Below are 20265 nucleotides of genomic sequence, written 5' to 3'. Positions count from 1 at the left end.
GAAAATTATGTTGGAATCTATGATGACACCTAGGTTTTTGGCCTGGTGCCTAGGACTGAGTGCCAGTGATTGCCAGCGATATCAGGTTTGACAACTACCTGGTGCCATACAGCACATCTGACCGTGCCTGAGGGAGACTCGAGGGCTATCATATCGAACATGCAAAGTAAGTCTTTCTACTGTATGCCTCATGTGTTGTACACAGAGCCACATAGCACTGTGTGTTAGTCTATGGCTCTGGTTGTACCCTGTTCCCCTTTGTTTTGGTGTTAGTTGCATTTGATCAGGGTTGGAATTACACACCGACTCTTGGAAGTGCCCAAAGACTATTAAGGGTGCCAAGATAATTGACTATTTAGGGGGCATTGTCACTGTGGGTCCCCCTAGCTTGTTGCTGTTGTTGATTATAACCTCAAGTGTATAACCACTGATGATAGAGTTTAAAGGGATATGTTTTACTTCATGCTTGTCTGTTTTGTGTTTGAAATGTCTGTTGTGTCTATTATGATGTGTGTTACACATTTTGTCATTGTGTTCAACCCTTTATGATACAAATGTTAGTATTACAAATAAACTGAATCAGATTTCCTGTTAATGTATTTATTATTTGCATTCCCATACTCTACTTGTCGTAAATGTGCCCTTTGTGTCAGAAGCCAGTCATACCGTATGCAGCTCGATTTATTTTTGATCCTACTGAGATTCAGATGGTTATGTGCAGCAGGTTAGATATATTATTTCTGGATGCCCAGTACAACTGTTTCATCATAGTCCATCATAACCATTGATCACTGCCACATTATATGCAGATTCGACAATCTAGCAATGTATACAGGCAGGGAAGCACACTCGAAATTCTGCTGGCAGATTATTATTCTGTGATTATTATTATTACATCTGTTTGAAGGTTTGATCCCATGTATTGATGTGTTTCTTTCTATCTATCCTAACGAAACAAGAACACTATCAACACCTTCCAGTCAGTGGATGTTGATGACCGGTGACGAAAGTGCTGCGGAGAAAGCTCAGCTGTCTCTGTGGTGTTCTGCGGTGTGTGTGTGTGTGTGTGTGTGGGGGGAGGAAGAGGAACGAACATGGAAGGGAACAGAGACGAAGCAGAGAAATGTATCAATATCGCCGCTAAGGCCCTCGAAGCGGGCGACAAAGAGAAGGCGTTTAAATTTCTAAACAAGGCGGAAAAGCTCTTCCCCACCGACAAAGCGAAAGGTACGTTTGTTGTTGTTGTTGGCTAGCCCGGCTAGCAAGAAGGTGTCAAACCACCGAGCGACCTGTCAACCGACCGATGCTGTGTCTGCCGTCTGCCTTAGCTCGTTAGCTTAGCATAGGTTAGCCCCGCTGCGGTCTCTGCCGTCTGCCTTAGCTCGATAGCTTAGCATAGGTTAGCCCCGCTGCGGTCTCTGCCGTGACACCTCCACCACCTCATCTGTCCAGGGGTGACCACCACCACCACCCAGATAGACAGACAAACTGTTGACAAATCGGCATGTTAGCTAATGATAATGTCAAGTATAGTACATGACTACTAGGACGAACAACAGTAACCTGCTTCTTCTTCTTCTTCATCGAGAGATGTGTCGACCCTAAGCTAGCTAGCTAACGTCATCATCATCCTCCTCACCTTAGATTTTACAGCTCCAGGTTTCACTGTTCGTCTCGTTGTCTTGTCAGCAGAAGAATCAGAGCATGTCGTTTAACATGGTTTCTTGTCACTTAGCTGATGTGTTGTAAATGTCTACGCCAGCCTGCTATGCTGCTGACAGTCTAAATTGGCATTATTATTCTGGCCAGCTTGTTACTAGGCCGAAGTGAGTCGGATTTGGAGCACTTTGAGTTGACTGGCACAGGCTGGTGGTTGTGCAACTCGTATAGGGTGTGTGATTACTGATTATAGCTGCCCACAATTCCATTTGAATTCTACAATAACAAGGTTATTGTGCACAGTTGATCCTTTTGGAAAGGCCCCCCTCTTTTTTAATCTGACCACCCTGGCGATTGACACGTTCAGATTCGATCCCTGTGGTTGTATTGATATCTGGTCTAGAAACAGACACCCCCATAATGAAGTTCACAGCTACTGTGATGTATGTGGTCATTCATAGCGTTGTCTGTTTTTCCAAGTATGTTGTCAGTAACCGTAGACTTGATGTTATGTTAGTCATGTGATGTTATGAATCATGTGATGTTATGAATCATGTGACTTTCTTGCACCCACCTATGGATTTATTAAGAGTTTCTCACATGGTGTGACCATGACGGAACGTTAGTGTTGAAGTCGGACCAGGTGATTTTATTGTAAAGTTTCCATCTCCATAGTCTTCTAGTCACCTTAGTTTTTTTTTATACATTTTAGAGATTAGAAAGCATTATAACACTTGGGTATACATTAGATTATTGTGTGTGAACTGGGCAATAATCTAATGTATTAACAGCTGGAAAGATTTGTCTCTGTAACTCTCACATATGCAGTTATACATTAGCTGCTTCTACATTCACATGGACCTCTGGTTAAAGAATGTTCATTCATACAGGAGGGACGTCAGTGGATCACGTTCACTACTCTGACCCGTGGGTGTGTGCTGTGGAAGGGGGTTTAGAGTGGAAAGGGTGACCTTAGGTGCTCCTGTCCTAACATCTTCTAGCATATTTCCCCTCCTGGATTTAAAACAGAAAGTCAAAGTAATATGGTGGAATATCTCCCCAGCCCTGCTGGCACCAATCCAACACTTTTGAATGCATGAGGGGAGGTGAACTAATGCAAGCTTAAAGGAAACCTATTATGCATTTTTTAAAGTTAATGTAGGTCTCTGGGGTCTGCCTTTCATGTTATTGAAGTGTTTGGCTGAAAATACCACTCAGATTTTAATTCCAGCATGCCTCTAAACGCATCTGTTTCAGCACAAAACCATCGAGTTTCCCTTCGAAAGTATACGACTGCACGGCGAAATATGCCGCCCACAAAAAACTGACCGGATAGCTTTGTTTCACAGTTCCTGTGTTAGCAGGGTCATCAGAAACCCAAATGTACAGGGGAAACACTGAAAAAAGCACACCAGAGTGGTCAGTCAGGGATTCCGGCCAACTCCGCAGTGAGTGGAGGTGTCTGGAGCGCGTAGGAAGAAGTCAGGGAGATAACCAGGCGTGCCTGCCCAGGCTACACCCAGGCCTCAATCCCTTAATCATGCAATGATTGACCCAGTGCTGAGCGGAGCACAGTAGAGCATTAGCCAGGGCCTAATCTAGGGCCGCTGGGGCTGAGAGCGGGGGAGAAAAAACAAAAAGAAGCCCCACAGAGGGCCAGTTGATGGATTTATTTCCATATTTGTTTCCGGATGTTTCTATATGTGTAATCTTTATAGCGAGTACGACTAGGCCTGTTTTGGAAATTGGACACACACACACACACACACACACACACACACACACACACACAAGCCTCAGGGCGAGTAACGAACGCCAGCGCCCCCCTCTTCAGTCATGAAGATGAGCTCTGACCCGGCTGCCAGTGTCCCCCCTCTGTGTGTCTGTGTTCTTCAGAGTGCTGTGCTCCGTTGTGTCAGTTTAGCTCCTAAACAAATGGCAGATGTGTGGTGTACCGGCTTTAAGTGCACGGGTTGTTTGTGTGTGCGTGTCTGTGTGTGTGCGTGGGTGGAATGGGGAATGGACCGGCACACACACACACACACACACACACACACACACACACACACACACACACACACACACACACACACACACACACACATACAGACAGACAGACAGAGGAAGGGCTAAGCTGCTAGCCTGCTGTGGGGGGGGGTCATGGGTAGACAACCAGACACAGTGTTACACCACGCACTGAAAATCCCTGCCACAGAGCTGATAGACTACTATTGTAGTCGCGGTGACCTGCTAGGCGACATCGGCACATTGCGTAAAACGCCGATTTCTCTCGGACTCCCCCCCCCCCCGCGCGTAAACGGCATACAGCAACGTGCCTGAATTGATAAGTGTCAATGCTTATTTGGACGCTTAAGACATATTCACTCTTCAGCTTCGTATTATTATTATTACGATGTCATAGAAACATCGATCATGGTAGTACGTTCCTACATCCAACAACGGTACCGTAATGAATCATAAAACGAAAAATATGACATTTTTACATCCAATAAGAGAAACAAGCCGAGACACAGACAGTCCTTTATATTTAGAGACGGAGGACAAATCCCAACTCAGAGATATTCTCATTCGACAGGACTCTCAACGTCAAACAAGTACACCCGTTCAGTGGAAATATAACCGTCATATTGTCATATTGTTTCAGAGGGTTGCGGGTCTAACCTACGACCTTCCAAGAGGCCCAATGCCTTAGCCCAGGAAGCCTAGAAGTAGGCTACTAATGCCCTCTCTGGTTGTTTAGTTATTTGTCTAAGTGCTTCTTCTTCTTCTTCTTCTTCTGAATGTGCTACGTCATTCAACTACGTCCACGTCTCGCCCCCGCAGGCTTTTTGGACGCACTAACGAGGAACGGCAGCTCGGCGGGGAATGGAGCGTACTGCAGGAGGCCCACGGGCGGCTCGGAGGGGACCAGGGCCCGGCCCGCAGGGGGCGGCCAGGAGGGCGGCGCCGGGGAGCCCGCCAAGGTGTTCACCAAGGACCAGGTGGAGGGGGTGCAGAGGTGAGACACTCTCATTTACATTGACATTCACCAAGGACCAGGTGGAGGGGGTGCAGAGGTGAAACACTCTCATTTACATTGAAATTTTTGGCATTTTTCCAAAGCGACTTACGATCAATGCATTTGATTACGTAAGTGAATCAACTATCCAACTAGCAGGAGAAAGTCATCTATGCTCAGGCCTGTAGTCATATGGCGCTTTTCCACTACGATGCAGACCTGGTGCCGACCTGGTGCTGACCTAGGTCTGCCCGCTTCGGTTCCCTTTTCCATTCGTCGGTCCGGGTCGCTTCAGTCCTAGGTCCCAGGTACCACATCCGAGCAGGGTCCCAGGGTCCCAGGTCCCAGGTCCCACACCGTTGATTGGTCAATGGACAATCGTCATCCCATGTCCCATCCCATATTATTTCTTCACAACCGCCATCTTGAAAATACCACATTCACTAGGAAAATGTCACTACATTTTCTGTAATAGCTTATTAATAAAGATTCGGAAAATTATGCTGACCATCGTATTATCTTAGTTTAATGTCATTTCAATGAATCATATAACTTTTATTTACAACAAGCACAACACAAAAATCGCTATTATGCACCGTGTTTGTCCGTGAATAACACCGGCTGTGGAGGTGGTAAAAAAAACACAATACTCCTTTGCTAACTTCACCATCTGTCTACGGTCATTTTGAGCCCTTAACCACCGCGCTGACACCCCGAGAAGTTATGCTTTTAACCGTAAACTCGATGAACCGGGAGTTCGCCAGCAGCCGTCCAGCCATTTTCACCATTCACTCATGAGTCAAATGCCGGTTTTAACAGGGAATTCGCTCCGCGCTGTGTCCACGGTGATAGGAGTGGATGATCGACTCCATTCAAAAACTTTTGAATTCCCTGGCTTCTCCTCTTTCCGGACACGTTTGAATTGTTATCCTAACCCCCGGTAAACCGAAGTTATTAACCCGCAAACGGCACCGTGTTTGTCTGTGAATAACACCGGCTGTGTCATGAGTCAAATTCCGGTAGATTCGCGTCTTGTCTGCGTTTCCCGATGATGATACTACAGTTCATAAAGCAGACAAGTGAAGGCAGTGGTTTTAAGGGTTCAAAAAACATGACTTTATTATGTGTACATAGCTTCCTCTCTCTCTTTCTCTTTCTCTCCCAAAAAATCACTGCTGTGTACACCCGGAAGCTTTTTGCCAGGCTGCGTGTGACGCGTAACTCCGCCTACTATCGACGACTCCTCCTACTAGTCCGGTTCGGTTTGTGTAATGGAAACAGAACAGATCAAAAGTGACCCGACCTGACCCGACCCGACCCGACCTGACCCGACCCGGGCCGGTCAATGGAAAAGCGGCTATAGGCAGTCGTTAGAAGAAGGAAGATCATTTCTCATTTTATTCTTTACTTTAGACAACAAAATGCAGTTTAGCATCTTACCAGAAGTGCAAATAGTGATATAAAACATGATAGAGATTGGTACAGTATGGCTAGTACGGTAGTTAGAGGTATATGGTATATATATATATATATATATATAGGAGATGGATAGCAGTAAGCTAGGTACAGTTAAGGTAGTAGGAGGGGGGGATACTGAGAGTCAGTGTACCTTATGTTGGGGGTTGTTAAACAGAGAGTGTGTGTGGGGGGGGGGTTCATCTCTCTCTCTCTCTCTCTCTCTCTCTCTCTCTCACTCACTTAACCCCCTTTCCACAATATTTATCTCTTTCAAAGTGTCTTGTTTTCTTGTTGTGTGAGTGTGTGTGTGTGTGTGTGTGTGTGTGTGTGTGTGTCTGTCTGTGGTTGTGCATTGCTATGCAGAGACTACAGGCTCAGCCCTGGTTTGTTTGTGGTTTCTCTTTCGCTACCATAGAAGTGAGAGTTGTCTGCTTGAACCAATTAAGTAGAGTTGTGTTTGACAGAGAACGGGTGCGTGGTAAAATTCCTCCCCTCTTTCTTCGCTACCTGATTTTCCTGTCTTGCGTGTGTAACTGTAAACAGGTGAGGCCATGGATGTCCCCTGCAAGAATTAGATAGCTATCTAGGCTACCTAATCCCACATGGTCTCTCTGAACACACACACACACACACACACACACACACACACACACACACACACACACACATACATGCACACACCCCCACACTCACACAAACACACACACACACACACACTCACCTCTAGTAGTAATCTTATCACGACAACAATCGGCATTCCAAAGACACGGTTCGTACCAAGGTACAGACTAAACACTGAGTGATTAGCTGGGAGTTCTGACTCTTAATCCCTCGTTTCAGTCTTTCTCGCCTTATGGGGGGGGGGGTCTGGAAGCCAAGTCCTTGTCACCCCCCTCTACTAGACGATGGATTATACCGTATAAAGCCCTGTGGCGTGTCCACCAGCACCAGACCAACGGCAGCCATCTTGGTTTGAGAGGGACACACACACACACACACATACACACACACACACACGCACACACACACACACACACACACACACAGAGGCCTCTCTGATAGGGCTTTCACACCGGCAAAGAACCGTGCCGGTTCGCGTTCGCGAACCAAGTCTGGAACCGGCCGGCGCGTTCAGACCGAAGCTCAATTGGTTCGGAACCTGAAAAGTTGGTTCGCAGCGGGCACCAAAAAATAGTGGTTCTCAAGCGCGAACCAAAACGTAGAACAGTCACGTCGTCAGTGGGTGTGTCCTATTCTAGGCTGCAGAGACCAGCAAGGAGGAAGTAGACAAAATGTAATCTAATCTAAATATAATCATTAGTGATCAAAAACAATATCAAAAGTCTCATTATTCTCTTTTTCTTCCTCACATGCTCAGCAAACAAACACACACGCACACGCGCGGACATGCGCGAACGCGAATTTCGTAAGCCATTTCTATTCCAGTAACGGAGCAGCTGATTAGTAAAAGAACGCATATAGAAAGTGTCTTTTGTTTTGTTTCACAGAAAATTGTGTTTATTTCAGATACTGTAGTGGAAGATATTATCCTCTTTTCCAGTGAAGTAGCTGCCATCTAGTTGTGAAATGTTTGTTTATCCCGCCCCTTCATCACCCAGCGTTGATGACGCGGATGGTTCAGGTTACACTGGTATGAACGCGGGCTCGTTCGCCAGACAGCACCAACGTTCAGAGGTTTCCGAACGCGAACGCGAACCGGCACGGTTCTTTGCCGGTGTGAAAGCCCTATGAGAGAAGATTGGAGATGAGAGATACTCCTCCGTGACCCTTCCTGAGAGAGACTTCTAGAACCATCTCCTCGGAGTGTGTTGCTGTGTTGCATCATGGCTGTCTCCCCCCCCCCGTGGGCTCCGTGGCCGCCTGGGGGAGTCTCAACTCGCTGTTAATACCTCACGCCTCATACGCCTCCGTACTCCCCTCGGGCGAGGCAATTGGCTACTGAGGCTGATGTATCCATCCGGGCCTCTCTTCTAACATTCTTACGTGGCGTTAATTATTCCTCTAGTGGGCCCTAGTAGCCCCGTTAGTCACCAAGGCCCCAGCGTGGCGTGCTGAGCTTAAACACCTCGGCCCCACGTGGGAAGCTCAGGATTTCTGTGGTGTGTCGACTTCCAAGCAGAGCCTGTATATGTGGTGTTTCCTTTGCCACGGTAGAGTGGACATTTGTATTATTATTGTTATTACAGGGTTCCCGCGCTGGTCTTAAGAAGCCTTAAAGTCTAAAAATCCAGCAATCCAATTTATAAGGCCTAAAAAGGTCATGAATATCAGTTATTCGGTCGAAAAACGAGGTGCTTGGTCTTAAAAATGAGATCCTGCAAGGAAATCAGTCCGACCACATCTATTTACGCGGAAATTAATCAAGCTGGAACCAAAAAAATGCCAATCCGCTTCCTTTTTTGTCTGTATGGCAGTGAAACCCCTCTTACATTTGACTTGTTGAAACCCTGTATTCTTATTATTATACCCTATAGAGAGCCATCCAAGCTCTGGTCTGGTCTGGTCTGGTCTGGTCTGGTCTGGTCTGGTCTGGTCTGGTCTGGTCTTGTTAAGTATCCACCTTGGTAGTGCTGTAAAGGACAGTGTGAGCAAGACAGCATAGCATGGTTTGGGTCGGCCCTGTACTGTGTAAAACAACCTATGAGTGAGGCCATGTTAGAGGCCTGTTGATCTGCTGCTGAAAATGAATTTCCCTTTGGGGATTAATATCTCTCTCTCTCTCTTTCTCTGTTTGACAGAGATGCATGGGTGGCCTGTTGTGGTGGTGGGCTTTGGGCTGAGATGGAACTGTTTCTCTCTCTCCCTCTCTCTGTCTCTCTCTCTCTCTCTCTCCCCCCCCCCTCTCTCCCTCTCCCTCTCTCTCTCCTCTGTCTGGCACAGATACTTGGGCAATGTGTTGTGGGCTCTGCGCTGAGGTGGAACAGTGTTTGGTGGGGAGGAGGTTGTGGCCTATAATCGTGCACTAAACGAGGACACTCTCCCTCCGCAGTGTTCCGCACACCCAGCCGTCACTATGGGAACCACTGGGGACTTGGCAGCTGGCCAGATGGAAAGAAAGAAAGAAAGAGAGAGAGAGAGAGAGACAGACAAAAGAGAGTTGTAAAACGTCTCGCTGTGGTAACAACAACATGTGTGTGGTAGGCTTTACCAAGTGGCCGTTCCATTGTAGAGAGCATAGGGCAGAGTCAGGCTACCGTATTTTGCTCAGACGAAGACCGGCTGCGTTTTTTTTTTTTAGTTTTTTTTTTTTACATACTGTTCACCGAGCGATAACCCAACCGTGACGGCAGCGCAGTCAAAGTCACACAGTACAGTGATGATACCGCATATTTCAAGGGGGGAAAAAGAGTGTCTGTGTTTGTCTGTTTTTAATCCCAGAGAAACGCTGAGGAAGAGAAAGCGCGTCCGTTTGCCTGCTGCCGCAATGATTAGGAATTCAAACAGCTTGTGCAGTTTAAAAAAAATATACACTATATAATAATGTATCACTTCATTAATCAGAGTGATGACATCCTTGCGTTGTGTTATGCGTGTAACAGTCGGACTGGTCTTTCAAATGATTCCCCCGTTGGTTGTGGTCTGGGGACAGGCACCTCCACTACTGCAGATCTCGCAACTCGGCCAGTGTGTTGCGTTTGAACTCTCTCACCCCCCCCCCCCCCCCTCTCTCTCTCTCTCCTCCAATACGAATTTGCCCCCTGGTGGTTTCAAAAGAGACTTCCAGGAACCTCCAGGAACTTCCAGGAACTGTTGTTCAAACACAACCATGCTTGTATGGAAGCACCTGTGAAAATATGCTATAGGCCTACTTGTTTTGCGTTGTTATTCTAGGTTAAAACGGTGTTCTAGTGTATTGATATAAGACCAGCTGTGTAGACCTACATGATATATCGTTCCCTAAGCACTGTAGGCTAACCACTACCATCGTGAACGCTGTCTCAGAACTGCAGAGTCACTACCCATCTTCTGTCGTAGACTGAAGACCCATCTCTTCAGGTTACACCTTAACTGCTCCTCCTGAGACATCTACTGCCCCTCACCACTGCGTCTCCTGAAGACACCCACTTTTCCCCTCTACTGTGTCCCCTAAAAACTTCTATTTGCCCAACTTCTGTTTTGTTTTGTATTGTTTCTCTGTAAAAAAAAAAAGAAGAAAAAAAAGAAGTTAGGTTTAGAAGAAGGTGATAGAAGAAGGTTTTTCCTTCTATCAACGGCCCCGGGCCTGAGCTGGATTACTCTTCCTGCTACGACTGGTGGATTGATGATTCACTTGCTTAGTCAAACGTATCGATTGTAAGTCGCTTTGGAATAAGGTGTCTGCTAAATGCCAAAAATGTCAATGTAAATGTCTCATTCCCTTGGAGGATGTCTCTTGTGGGACCAAGGTGGAGTGTTTTCCATGGTTGTAGATGACTCTGGTCTGTCCCCCTGTAGGATAAAGAGGTGTAAGGACTACTACGAGGTGTTGGGGACCAGTAAGGAGGCCAACGAGGAGGAGCTGAAGAAGGCCTACAGGAAACTGGCTCTCAAGTTCCACCCCGACAAGAACCAAGCCCCAGGAGCCACAGAGGCCTTCAAAAGTAATACACAATTAGAACCGATGTTTGTGTGCGTCAATCATTTCTGTACACACACACACACACACACACACACACACACACAGTGTGTATTCAGTTGAAATGTACCGAAAAAAAACATGCCCTAGGTCTGGTAGCCTACTGATGTGACCGTTCGTCTCACACACACACTCACACACTCACACACTCACACACACACACACACACACACACACACACACGCACACACACAGGCACATATTCACAAGGACATGCGGGACTAAGAGCCCTACTGTCGATCAAGCTTTATTCGAGGGGGTAAATTAACTGAATTGGAACAGACAGGGATTCCCCCTCAAGAGGTTGGCACGTTACCGTGGGAACGGTTAAATCCGGGAACAGGAAAAGAGCTGACCTCTCCTGTATGTCTTTTCCCCCCCTGATTTGGCGTCTGACTGTTTCTGTTGTCGCGTCTGATTCCAGAGATCGGCAACGCCTACGCCGTCCTCAGCAACCCGGACAAGAGGAAGCAGTATGACCTCACGGGAGGGGAGGAGCCAGCCAGCCCGAGCCACGCCCAAAGCCAAGGGTTCGACTTCCACAGGGGCTTCGAGGCGGACATCACCCCGGAGGACCTCTTCAACATGTTCTTCGGAGGAGGCTTCCCCTCTTGTAAGAGAGAGACGCACACACGCACGCAGGCACGCACGCACACACACACACACACACACACACACACACACACACACACACACACACACACACACACACACACACACACACACACACACATATCAAGCAAACAGGCAATAGACTAGCTGCCTTAAAGGCTATACATCCCCCATTAGGGGGCTGATCAATTCCTTGTATGCCGATTATCTAAACCTATCTTTCCCTAAATCCTTACGACTATTTCGATATATTCCCGGTTTTACATCGCCGTTTTTTTTCCGAGCAACCTTGTCGCAAGGTTCTCACTCTATATCCTCCTGTAATTCCCAGAGGAGAAGGTGATTTTTATTTCCAGTCCCACGCCTCCCTCCCTCACCTGCTGGGATCTGGAGCCACCTAATTAGCTCGGCGGCTACGACAGCTATTCCGGTTTAGGATGCCGTTGACCTCGTGACCTCCCAGCGCACTGCCTATCACACCCCCGTTTGTAGATACAGTCAACAATATTGCAAACACGACCGTGCTGTGTTGAATAAGTCTCTGTTGAGTCAATAACGGTGTCGGCTTGTTAACTCTTTCCCCTCCGCAGCGAGCGCACAAACGTTCACCAACGGCAGGGCGCGCTACAGCCAACAGACGGACCAACGGCGGGAGAGAGCGGACGAGAGGGGAGACGTACGTACTACATGTCTTTTTTTTAATCTATTTCTCCTAACGATGTGTTTAGTACTTTTATTAGGACAGACGTGGATGAGAGGAGGAGGAGGTGGAGGAGGTGCTTGGTATAGATAGAAAGTGTCCACCCTACTGTGTGAGTGAGTGAGAGAGAGAGAGAGTGAGAGAAATAATCCAAGAGTCACATCCGAGCCATCCTCTGATATCCTCTCTTTCCATAATGACATTTGCTGTTGATCACCACTCTCCTCAGAGAGAAAGAGAGTCTGAGTACTGGGGGATTGTGTGTACATTATACATACTGTGCTGTTAGAGTGATTAGATTGCACTTTACCGTCTGCTTGCGAGAGAAATGTGCTCGATGTGTTTCTGAGTAGGCTATAACCATGTCATGCCTACAGTCTTAAGTCACCAATAGCAGCCCGTCAGTCCCTGCTGCTAGAAGGGTAGTGTTGATGTGTGAGTGAGTGAGTGAGTGAGTGAGTGAGAGTGTGAGAAAGAGAGAGAGAGAGAGAGAGAGAGAGAGTGTGTGTGAGAGAGTGTGTGAGAGAGAGAGAGAGAGTGTGTGTGAGAGAGTGTGTGAAAAAGAGAGAGTGTGTGAGAGAGAGAGAGAGAGAGAGTGTGTGTGTGTGAGACAGAGAGAGAGAGAGAGAGAGTGTGTGTGTGTGAGTGAGAGAGAGAGTGTGTGAGAGAGAGAGAGAGAGAGAGTGTGTGAGAGAGAGAGAGAGAGAGTGTGTGAGAGAGAGAGTGTGTGTGAGAGAGAGAGTGTGTGTGAGAGAGTGTGAGAGATCACCTCAGGTGTGTTCTCCCCCCAGGCTCCTGTCAGAGATTTAGGCAGACGCAAATAGCTCCAATTAATTCCAGTGTGCTGTGGGAAGTTTGGGAAAGTGCAAAGTCATTCCCAGCAGAAAGTCGAAGCACGTTCCGTTTTAGCTTTTGGACGGTGAATACAGTATGCACTGTGTCGAATGACCATGCAATGTCGAATACACATGTATGTTTTTGTAGTATTAAATAGGATCCATCCAGTGTCATTACTGTAGAATAATAATCCATTAATTATTGGATATTGGAGATGATGTTGTGTTAGTGTCTGTGGGACATGTGTTGTGTTGTTCTGGTGGGTGGATGATGAGGTTGATGTGTGTGTGTGTTGTGGTGCAGGGTGGATGATGAGGTTGATGTGTGTGTGTGTGTGTGTGTGTGTGTGTGTTGTGGTGCAGGGTGGATGCTGAGGTTGATGTGTGTGTGTGTGTGTGTGTGTGTGTGTGTGTGTGTGTGTGTGTGTGTGTGTTGTGGTGCAGGGTAGATGATGAGGTTGATGTGTGTGTGTGTTGTGGTGCAGGGTGGATGATGAGGTTGATGTGTGTGTGTGTGTGTTGCAGGGTGGGTTCTCCATGTTTATCCAGCTGATGCCCATCGTGGTGCTGATCCTGGTGTCCATCCTGAGCCAGCTGATGGTGTCCACCCCCCCCTACAGCCTGTACTCCAGACCGTATGTACCCCCCTCCCACACACACACACACACACACACACACACACACACACACACACACACACACACACACACATTAATGCAATAGACTGATGCACACGAAATTGACTTGTTGTTGTTTTAGTTTTTATCCCCCTCTACTGAATGTCCTGTGCAAATGGCAAATTAACTTGAACACACACACACACACACACACACACACACACACGTCAGTATCTTCCTGTTCCCATGGCAGCCTTGGGTAGCCTGCCTGACGTCTATCCCCCCCCCCCCCCTCCTCCCAGGTCCACGGGCCAGACAGTGAAGCGGCAGACGGAGAACCTGCATGTGGATTATTACGTCAACAGAGACTTCAAATCCGAGTACAAGGGCTCGGCCATGCTGAAGATAGAGAAGGGCGTGGAGGAGGATTATGTGTCTAACGTCAGGAATAACTGCTGGAAGGAGAGGCAGACGAGTAAGTGTCCCCCCGGGTTTGTTTGCGCGAGCCCGACGACGCTGCTAGATCCTGGATATTTGTACCTGTGTGCAGGAAGAACAACAGACGGCGCAGGCACGAGACTAGGCTAGTCTGTTGTTCTTCCTGCACACAGGTAAAAATATCCAGGATCTAGCAGCGTTGTCGGGCTCGCGCAAACAAACCCGGCGAATGTTTTACTTGCTCCGGGCAAGTAAAAAAGCGTTACTGTCGAACCCTGCTTTTACTTTCCGGTACGGAAGAGTTCTCGATGTCTTAACGGTGCCTTTGGTTGATGTGGTGTAATACTTCACGGTGCCTTTGGTGGATGTGGTGTAATTACTCATTCACTGACTGTCTGGTTGACCGACTGACTTGGGGGGGCGGCTGTGGCTCAGGAGGTAGAGCCTGTGTCTAATGATCGCAAGGTCGGCGGTTCGATCCCCGGCTCCTCTCTGTCCACGTGTCGAGTTGTGTCCTTGGGCAAGACACTGAACCCCAAATTGCTCCCAATGTGCGGGGCCCGGCGCCTTGCATGGTTGCAACTTGCCACCATTGGAGTGTGAATGGGTGAATGAGAGGCTGTTGTTAAGCGCTTTGGAATAAGGTGCTATAAAAGTGCAGTCCTTTCACCAGTTTGCTGTCTCTGTGTCTCTCTGCGTTTCTTAGAAACAGACCTGCAGTATGCTGCCAAGGTCTACAGGGACGACCGACTACGCAAGAAGGCCGAGCTGATGACCATGGATAACTGCAGGGAGCTGGACCGATTAAACGACCTGTTCAGAGGAGGATGAGCCCAACGCTACTGGACGCTTTTTAGAAGAAAAGCATATATATTCATATATATATGAATAGATTATATGTATGTATGTAAATGTTTTTTTAAGAAAAGGAAAAAAATTAACTACGAAGATAAGAGGGATGAAGAACGGGAAAAATAATGTCAAATAAAACAAAAACATTCTCCTTATTGTGGAAGCTCTAAGATGTCCCGCTTCTCCCACCCTCCTCCTCCTCCTCCTCCCCCTCTTCACGTTCCAACCTCACCCCCCGTCCCCCTCCCCGTCCCCCATGACCCCTAGGAATCGCCTTGCATCATAATGAACCAACTGAACAATAGCCAACCTTCCAGAAACACTTGTGAACACCACCACGTCTCTTTCTCTCTCTTTTTTATTTTATTTTTCATTTTGCTTGTCTTTTTGTGTTTTCCGGGAAATAAGAAGCCACTCTGGAAATGAACACTTGACTGTAAAAAGCAGAGAGCACCAGGCGCGCCTGGTTCTCGTCGAGTAGTAAGGCCACAAGCGCTCTGCTCTGCTCGAGCAAAATCACTCTCTTCTTCTTCCTTAGATTAAAAAACGACTCCACCTCTGCTTGACTGAAGAAGAAAAAATTCAAACCTCCATTAAGACTTATAACGTAGTCGGTTCACCAGGAGACGCTGCCCTCCTTCCAGGTCCACTGCTAGTGTCTTGAAGAACCCAGCGAATGCTCCCCAGCTACTCACACCACAGGATTCAGAGTGGAGTTCCATGGACCTCGTAAAAAACAGTTCTGGAGTTGAAGACGTACTGTTTGACCACAGTCTCGTGACTAGAGAACATTTTTGTTGGTCTCTCTCTGAAATGTGAAGTTGGAAGCTACCTACACTGAAGGATAGACATCTGAGCTGTTGTAATTCATTTATCAAGTTGTTGTACATTTTTAATTTTGAATGTTTGAAGTTATGGAGTTATTTAAGTAACTAGAACAACAAGGACATGTTTTTCTTCAATGCTCGACTAATCATTTGAATAAAGTATAAATTATTACCAAAAGCAGTTTGGTGTTATTGATGGATATTAGTGGATATCCACTGGGATGTATATATTTCACAATTGTTTGTGTGTCTGTCACAGAATTTATTTCATTTTCGGTCTCACCACCTGTCAACTATTGATAATGTCTCACATTCTGCAGTTTCTAACTCGTGGACTTAGCCCAAACATTAATTGTACAATGTCACATAACGGACATTAATGCGTGCATGTGGTGTGGCATTACTTCACAGTTAGGTAATTATCACAGACATGTTATTATCGGTAATATTATGTATGAACTTTGTCCACTGATGAAATCATGTATGACCACGTAGACTTGGGTGCCAATGTGACCTGATAGGCTCATTAGTCGTCACGTGACAACAACCCGGAAGAAGACATTGTGGGTGCGTGCGTAAATCCGCTCTGGAGATCTGATCAGCACTCACGGAATGCCTCTTGTCCAATCAAATTACTTGGTCGCCATAGTGACGTTGAACCCACTGTGCGCTCCGGCGCTCAGGACGAATTTCAGAACGCAGCCATTGTAAGGAGTGCAATGTTGTCGTTCCGCTGGACTTCATTCTGCGAGAGAGAAAGTGATTTTGTTAGTCAGTTCTATACTAAGAACATATTTGGGAACGTTTCTGAAATGATGTTTTACCGACGCTGATATACAATTTGAGCCTTTGCGACTGAAGTGGACCATGCAGTATCGCAGTTGGACCTCCGTGTGTCTCGTGGGATTATTACTGTACACCTGTAGGTTTATGACAACAAGTGTCTCTGCGACGAGCCAAGCTCATGAACCTGTCACTCCTGACTGGCGAAAGACTTTAAAAACCATTCGTAATGGCATACACAAGATCGACACGTATCTGAACATTGCTCTAGACTTGTTCGGAGGACACGACGGATTGTGTCATTATAAATGCGGTGATGGTAAGGTCTCTCTCATCCACACGCACACACACACACACACACACACACACACACACACACACACACACACACACACACACACACGCACACGCACACACACACACACACACACACACACACACACACACACACACACACACACACACACACACACACACACACACACACACACACACACACCCCTTCATGGACGTATGAACAGTGGTCCACAGTGTTTCCTTCAGGTTGCCTGGTGTGGTATTCTGCCATGATCCACTTAAAGCATGGGCAGAGGAGGTTGTGATGTATGGTATAGGCCCCATATCCCACACAACATAGCAAAAGTGATAAAAGTGGTGAAAGTGATCCTTGACTCTATAGCCCCCTGTATATATAGGGCTATAGAGTCAAGGATCACTTTCACCACTTTTATCACTTTTGCTATGTTGTGTGGGAGCCAAAGGTGAACCATTAACCGGGTACAGAGCGACCACCAACGCTGTCTGCTGGATGCTTCTATCTCACAACAAGATAAGTAAGGGTGGGACTGCTCCCAAAGTCTTTACCTTTGCTCCTTCTGTTCTCTGCAGATTACACACCAGTGCCCCGTCCGGGATACAGACCACCCCCACCTAATGGATGTGGATCTCCACTGTTTGGCTTTCAGGTGAACTTATGAATGTATATTATATTTATAGTTAATATTATTGACATTTATTGGGCCTAATAAGCAGTGGTCTTCATTCACTAGTCCTTATTGAGGGCCGCAGCGCTATTAGCAGGCTGGGGGCCGTCCCAAGGATTCCAGTCAGACAACGTCCTATCTCTCTCTCTCTCTCTCTCTCTCTCTCTCTCTCTCTCTCTCTCTCTCTCTCTCTCTCTCTCTCTCTCCACAGTTCGACATTGGCATCCCATCCATGACCAAGTGCTGCAACAAGCACGACCGTTGCTATGACACCTGCGGCCGCGAGAAACACGAGTGCGACGATCAGTTCAACGATTGTCTGGAGACCATCTGCAAGAACGTCCAGAAGACGCTGGGGCTGGCCCAGAGTGTCCAAGGTGAGACGGCCCCCTGACTCAGGCCTCCTTCAAAAAGGCTCATTTCAAAATGCACCTTTCTCTCTTCCGGGAAGGAATCATCAGTATGATTTGATTGGTCAATGCAAGCATTCTACACACCAAGAAACACCACGAGCGTCAGATCAGCCATGTCCTTTAAGGAAGGAAGCATTGTAAGAGAGTTCAAACTGGGTGTGTGTCACTGTCAGTGGCCGTAAATGTAGGTCATTTATTAGTTAGAAGGATTGACTGACTGGGAAGTTTTGGCTCTGCATTGTTACTAACATATAACATGTTTAATCTGACTCCAGATACATCCAATCCCAAATCGACTCCTAGCCCCAACCCTCTAGGCACTTCTAGGGCCGTTTCCCTGGCAGAGATTGGCAGGGAAAATGGTTGCGTGCGTGCTAGCGACTATACCAATCATGTCTTCCTCTTGTCCCCCTCTCGTCCCCCTCTTGTCTCCCTGTAGCGTGTGAGTCGGCGGTGACGCTGCTGTTTGATGCCGTGATGCACATGGGGTGTAAACCGTACCTGGACAGCCAGAGGGACTCCTGCATGTGCCAGTACGAAGAGAAGAAGGAGCTGTGAGGCTAATATATACGTCAAGTGAAACAGAATGTTAGCTGGCGATATCTGGCTGGTTTACCAGGCTGCCATACACAGAGCACACTCAGGCATACTCTGCATCTGACACTCAACTATTGAATGGATATAATACATAATACATATACACACACATAGAATAATAATAATTATAATAATAATAGCTTGGATTTCTATAGTGCCTTTCATAAAACCCAAGGATGCTTTACAATTCTAAGGAAATGGTCAGACAGACAAAACAGAAAACAAACAAAGCAAAAACAGAAACAGTGACTAGGGGCCAAAGGCCTTGGTGAACAGATGGGTTTTAAGGGCTGATTTGAAGGAGTCCAGGGGAGTCCTATGAGGAGAGAGTTCCAGAGGGTAGGTGGTATATATATACCACCAAAATGATTAAATGTAGCCATATTCAGTACAATGAATGTTGTTTAGGAATCTCAGGGATAGAGCAATGGTGGTTTATGGTGGTGTTTTACTCTGACACTTTAGTGAGGCATATGGATGTGTCTGTCAGCTAGACATGAATGTAGGATTCCTCCTAGGTTTGTTTTTAAAATTGATACATTTGTAGAATTGTTCCCATGTGCGAGGATTGTTGTGCGTATTGAATGGAGTTGCGCCACATTTTATGTGGAGTCGTTATCAATAAAGTATGTTGCCACTGAAAGGCTAAAGAATGACTATGCTGGCAGGCAACACTGTGGTACATTAATGAATTCAGTGTGTGGTTTACTGTATGTCATTATTCAACGAAACAGAGATGTTTATTGCTTAGTTAATATTACATGTTTTATGTTTGATTTGTAATATGCCATAGGACTTTATTCATTCAGATGAATAGTCCAGATCAATACAATAAAGTTATTGTTTTAATAAAGTGAAAACTAAAGACCCATCTCAGGGTCTCAGGCTGGTCTTAGCATAGATGACCTTTTCTTGTGATAACTGATAGATAGATGATTCACTTACTTAGATAAATGTATTTGTTGTCATTTTGGATAAAGGTGTGTGCTAAATGCCCAAAATGTAAGTGCCATGTAAATGTAAAACTTAATCTTCAAGTATGTTCTGTTTATGCCCCAGTCCATGCAGTCAAATAACATTTTGGGAAAACCTGTTCACAGATTAATTTATGAGCGTGTCACATGAGTACAAGCAGACATGTAGGAACAGTGTCTAGTTATTCCAGTAACATTAACAACAAGAATGGCAAGGCAAGGCAAGGCAAGTTTATTTGTATACCACATTTCATACAACAGGGGCAATTCAAAGTGCTTTACATACATTTAAAATTACAGCAAGAGGAGCATAAGAAAATAAAAAAATACAATGAATAAAAGCAAATATAAGAAGTAAATAGAGAAAACATTTAAAAAGACAATAGTTAATGGAAAAAAGACATTGATAGAAGTGTTTGTGTTTAATCATAACTGGTGCAAAACATGAAGGTTTTGTTAATGCCTGCATCTCACCTCCGCCCCATTAACACAGGCCCCTGATCTCCGTTTTACTGGCCCCATGACTAGGCCACAGGTAACTTATTTAGCCCTAACCCTAAATAAAGTCTGTGAGTTTAGATCATAGTAACGGCACATTACCGGGACATGCCTCCGGCTCTGTCCTGTGCCCCACCTCCACCTCCACCCTCCCCACCTCCCCCCTCCCACTTCACCTGCAGGACCCTGGCATGTTTCAACGTGCCGTCCCGGGGTCATCGCGGTCAACCGTGGTCAGTCCAAACCTACTGGGGACTCTTGGCATTTCACCGGTCCCTCTATGGAAGAGAGCTGGAGTAAACGGAGCTGGAGTGGCGATACGGAAGTTGTTACATTGATGACAGCATTTGATTAGCATTTTCA

The 20265-nt window shown here is 46.4% G+C and overlaps 2 protein-coding genes across 2 annotated transcripts; both read left to right on the top strand.

Moving 5' to 3' along the window:
- Positions 1–1076: 1076 nt before the first annotated feature.
- dnajb14 (DnaJ heat shock protein family (Hsp40) member B14) lies at positions 1077–15789 on the top strand. The gene is made up of 8 exons (XM_080533269.1): positions 1077–1227; positions 4504–4678; positions 10592–10737; positions 11197–11385; positions 11975–12060; positions 13446–13555; positions 13840–14012; positions 14682–15789. Exons 1-8 carry the CDS (start codon positions 1095–1097, stop codon positions 14804–14806), a joined length of 1137 nt encoding a protein of 378 aa, XP_080389395.1. The 5' UTR covers positions 1077–1094; the 3' UTR covers positions 14807–15789.
- Positions 15790–16381: 592 nt separating this feature from the next.
- Positions 16382–19272, top strand: pla2g12a (phospholipase A2, group XIIA). The gene is made up of 4 exons (XM_080533624.1): positions 16382–16756; positions 17326–17402; positions 17632–17797; positions 18273–19272. Exons 1-4 carry the CDS (start codon positions 16522–16524, stop codon positions 18389–18391), a joined length of 597 nt encoding a protein of 198 aa, XP_080389750.1. The 5' UTR covers positions 16382–16521; the 3' UTR covers positions 18392–19272.
- Positions 19273–20265: the final 993 nt, after the last annotated feature.

The sequence above is a fragment of the Nansenia antarctica genome, assembly GCF_963989245.1.
Source record: "Nansenia antarctica genome assembly, chromosome: 6".
NCBI classification, from domain to species: domain Eukaryota; kingdom Metazoa; phylum Chordata; class Actinopteri; order Argentiniformes; family Microstomatidae; genus Nansenia; species Nansenia antarctica.
This window is presented reverse-complemented; position numbering and strand designations above follow the sequence as displayed.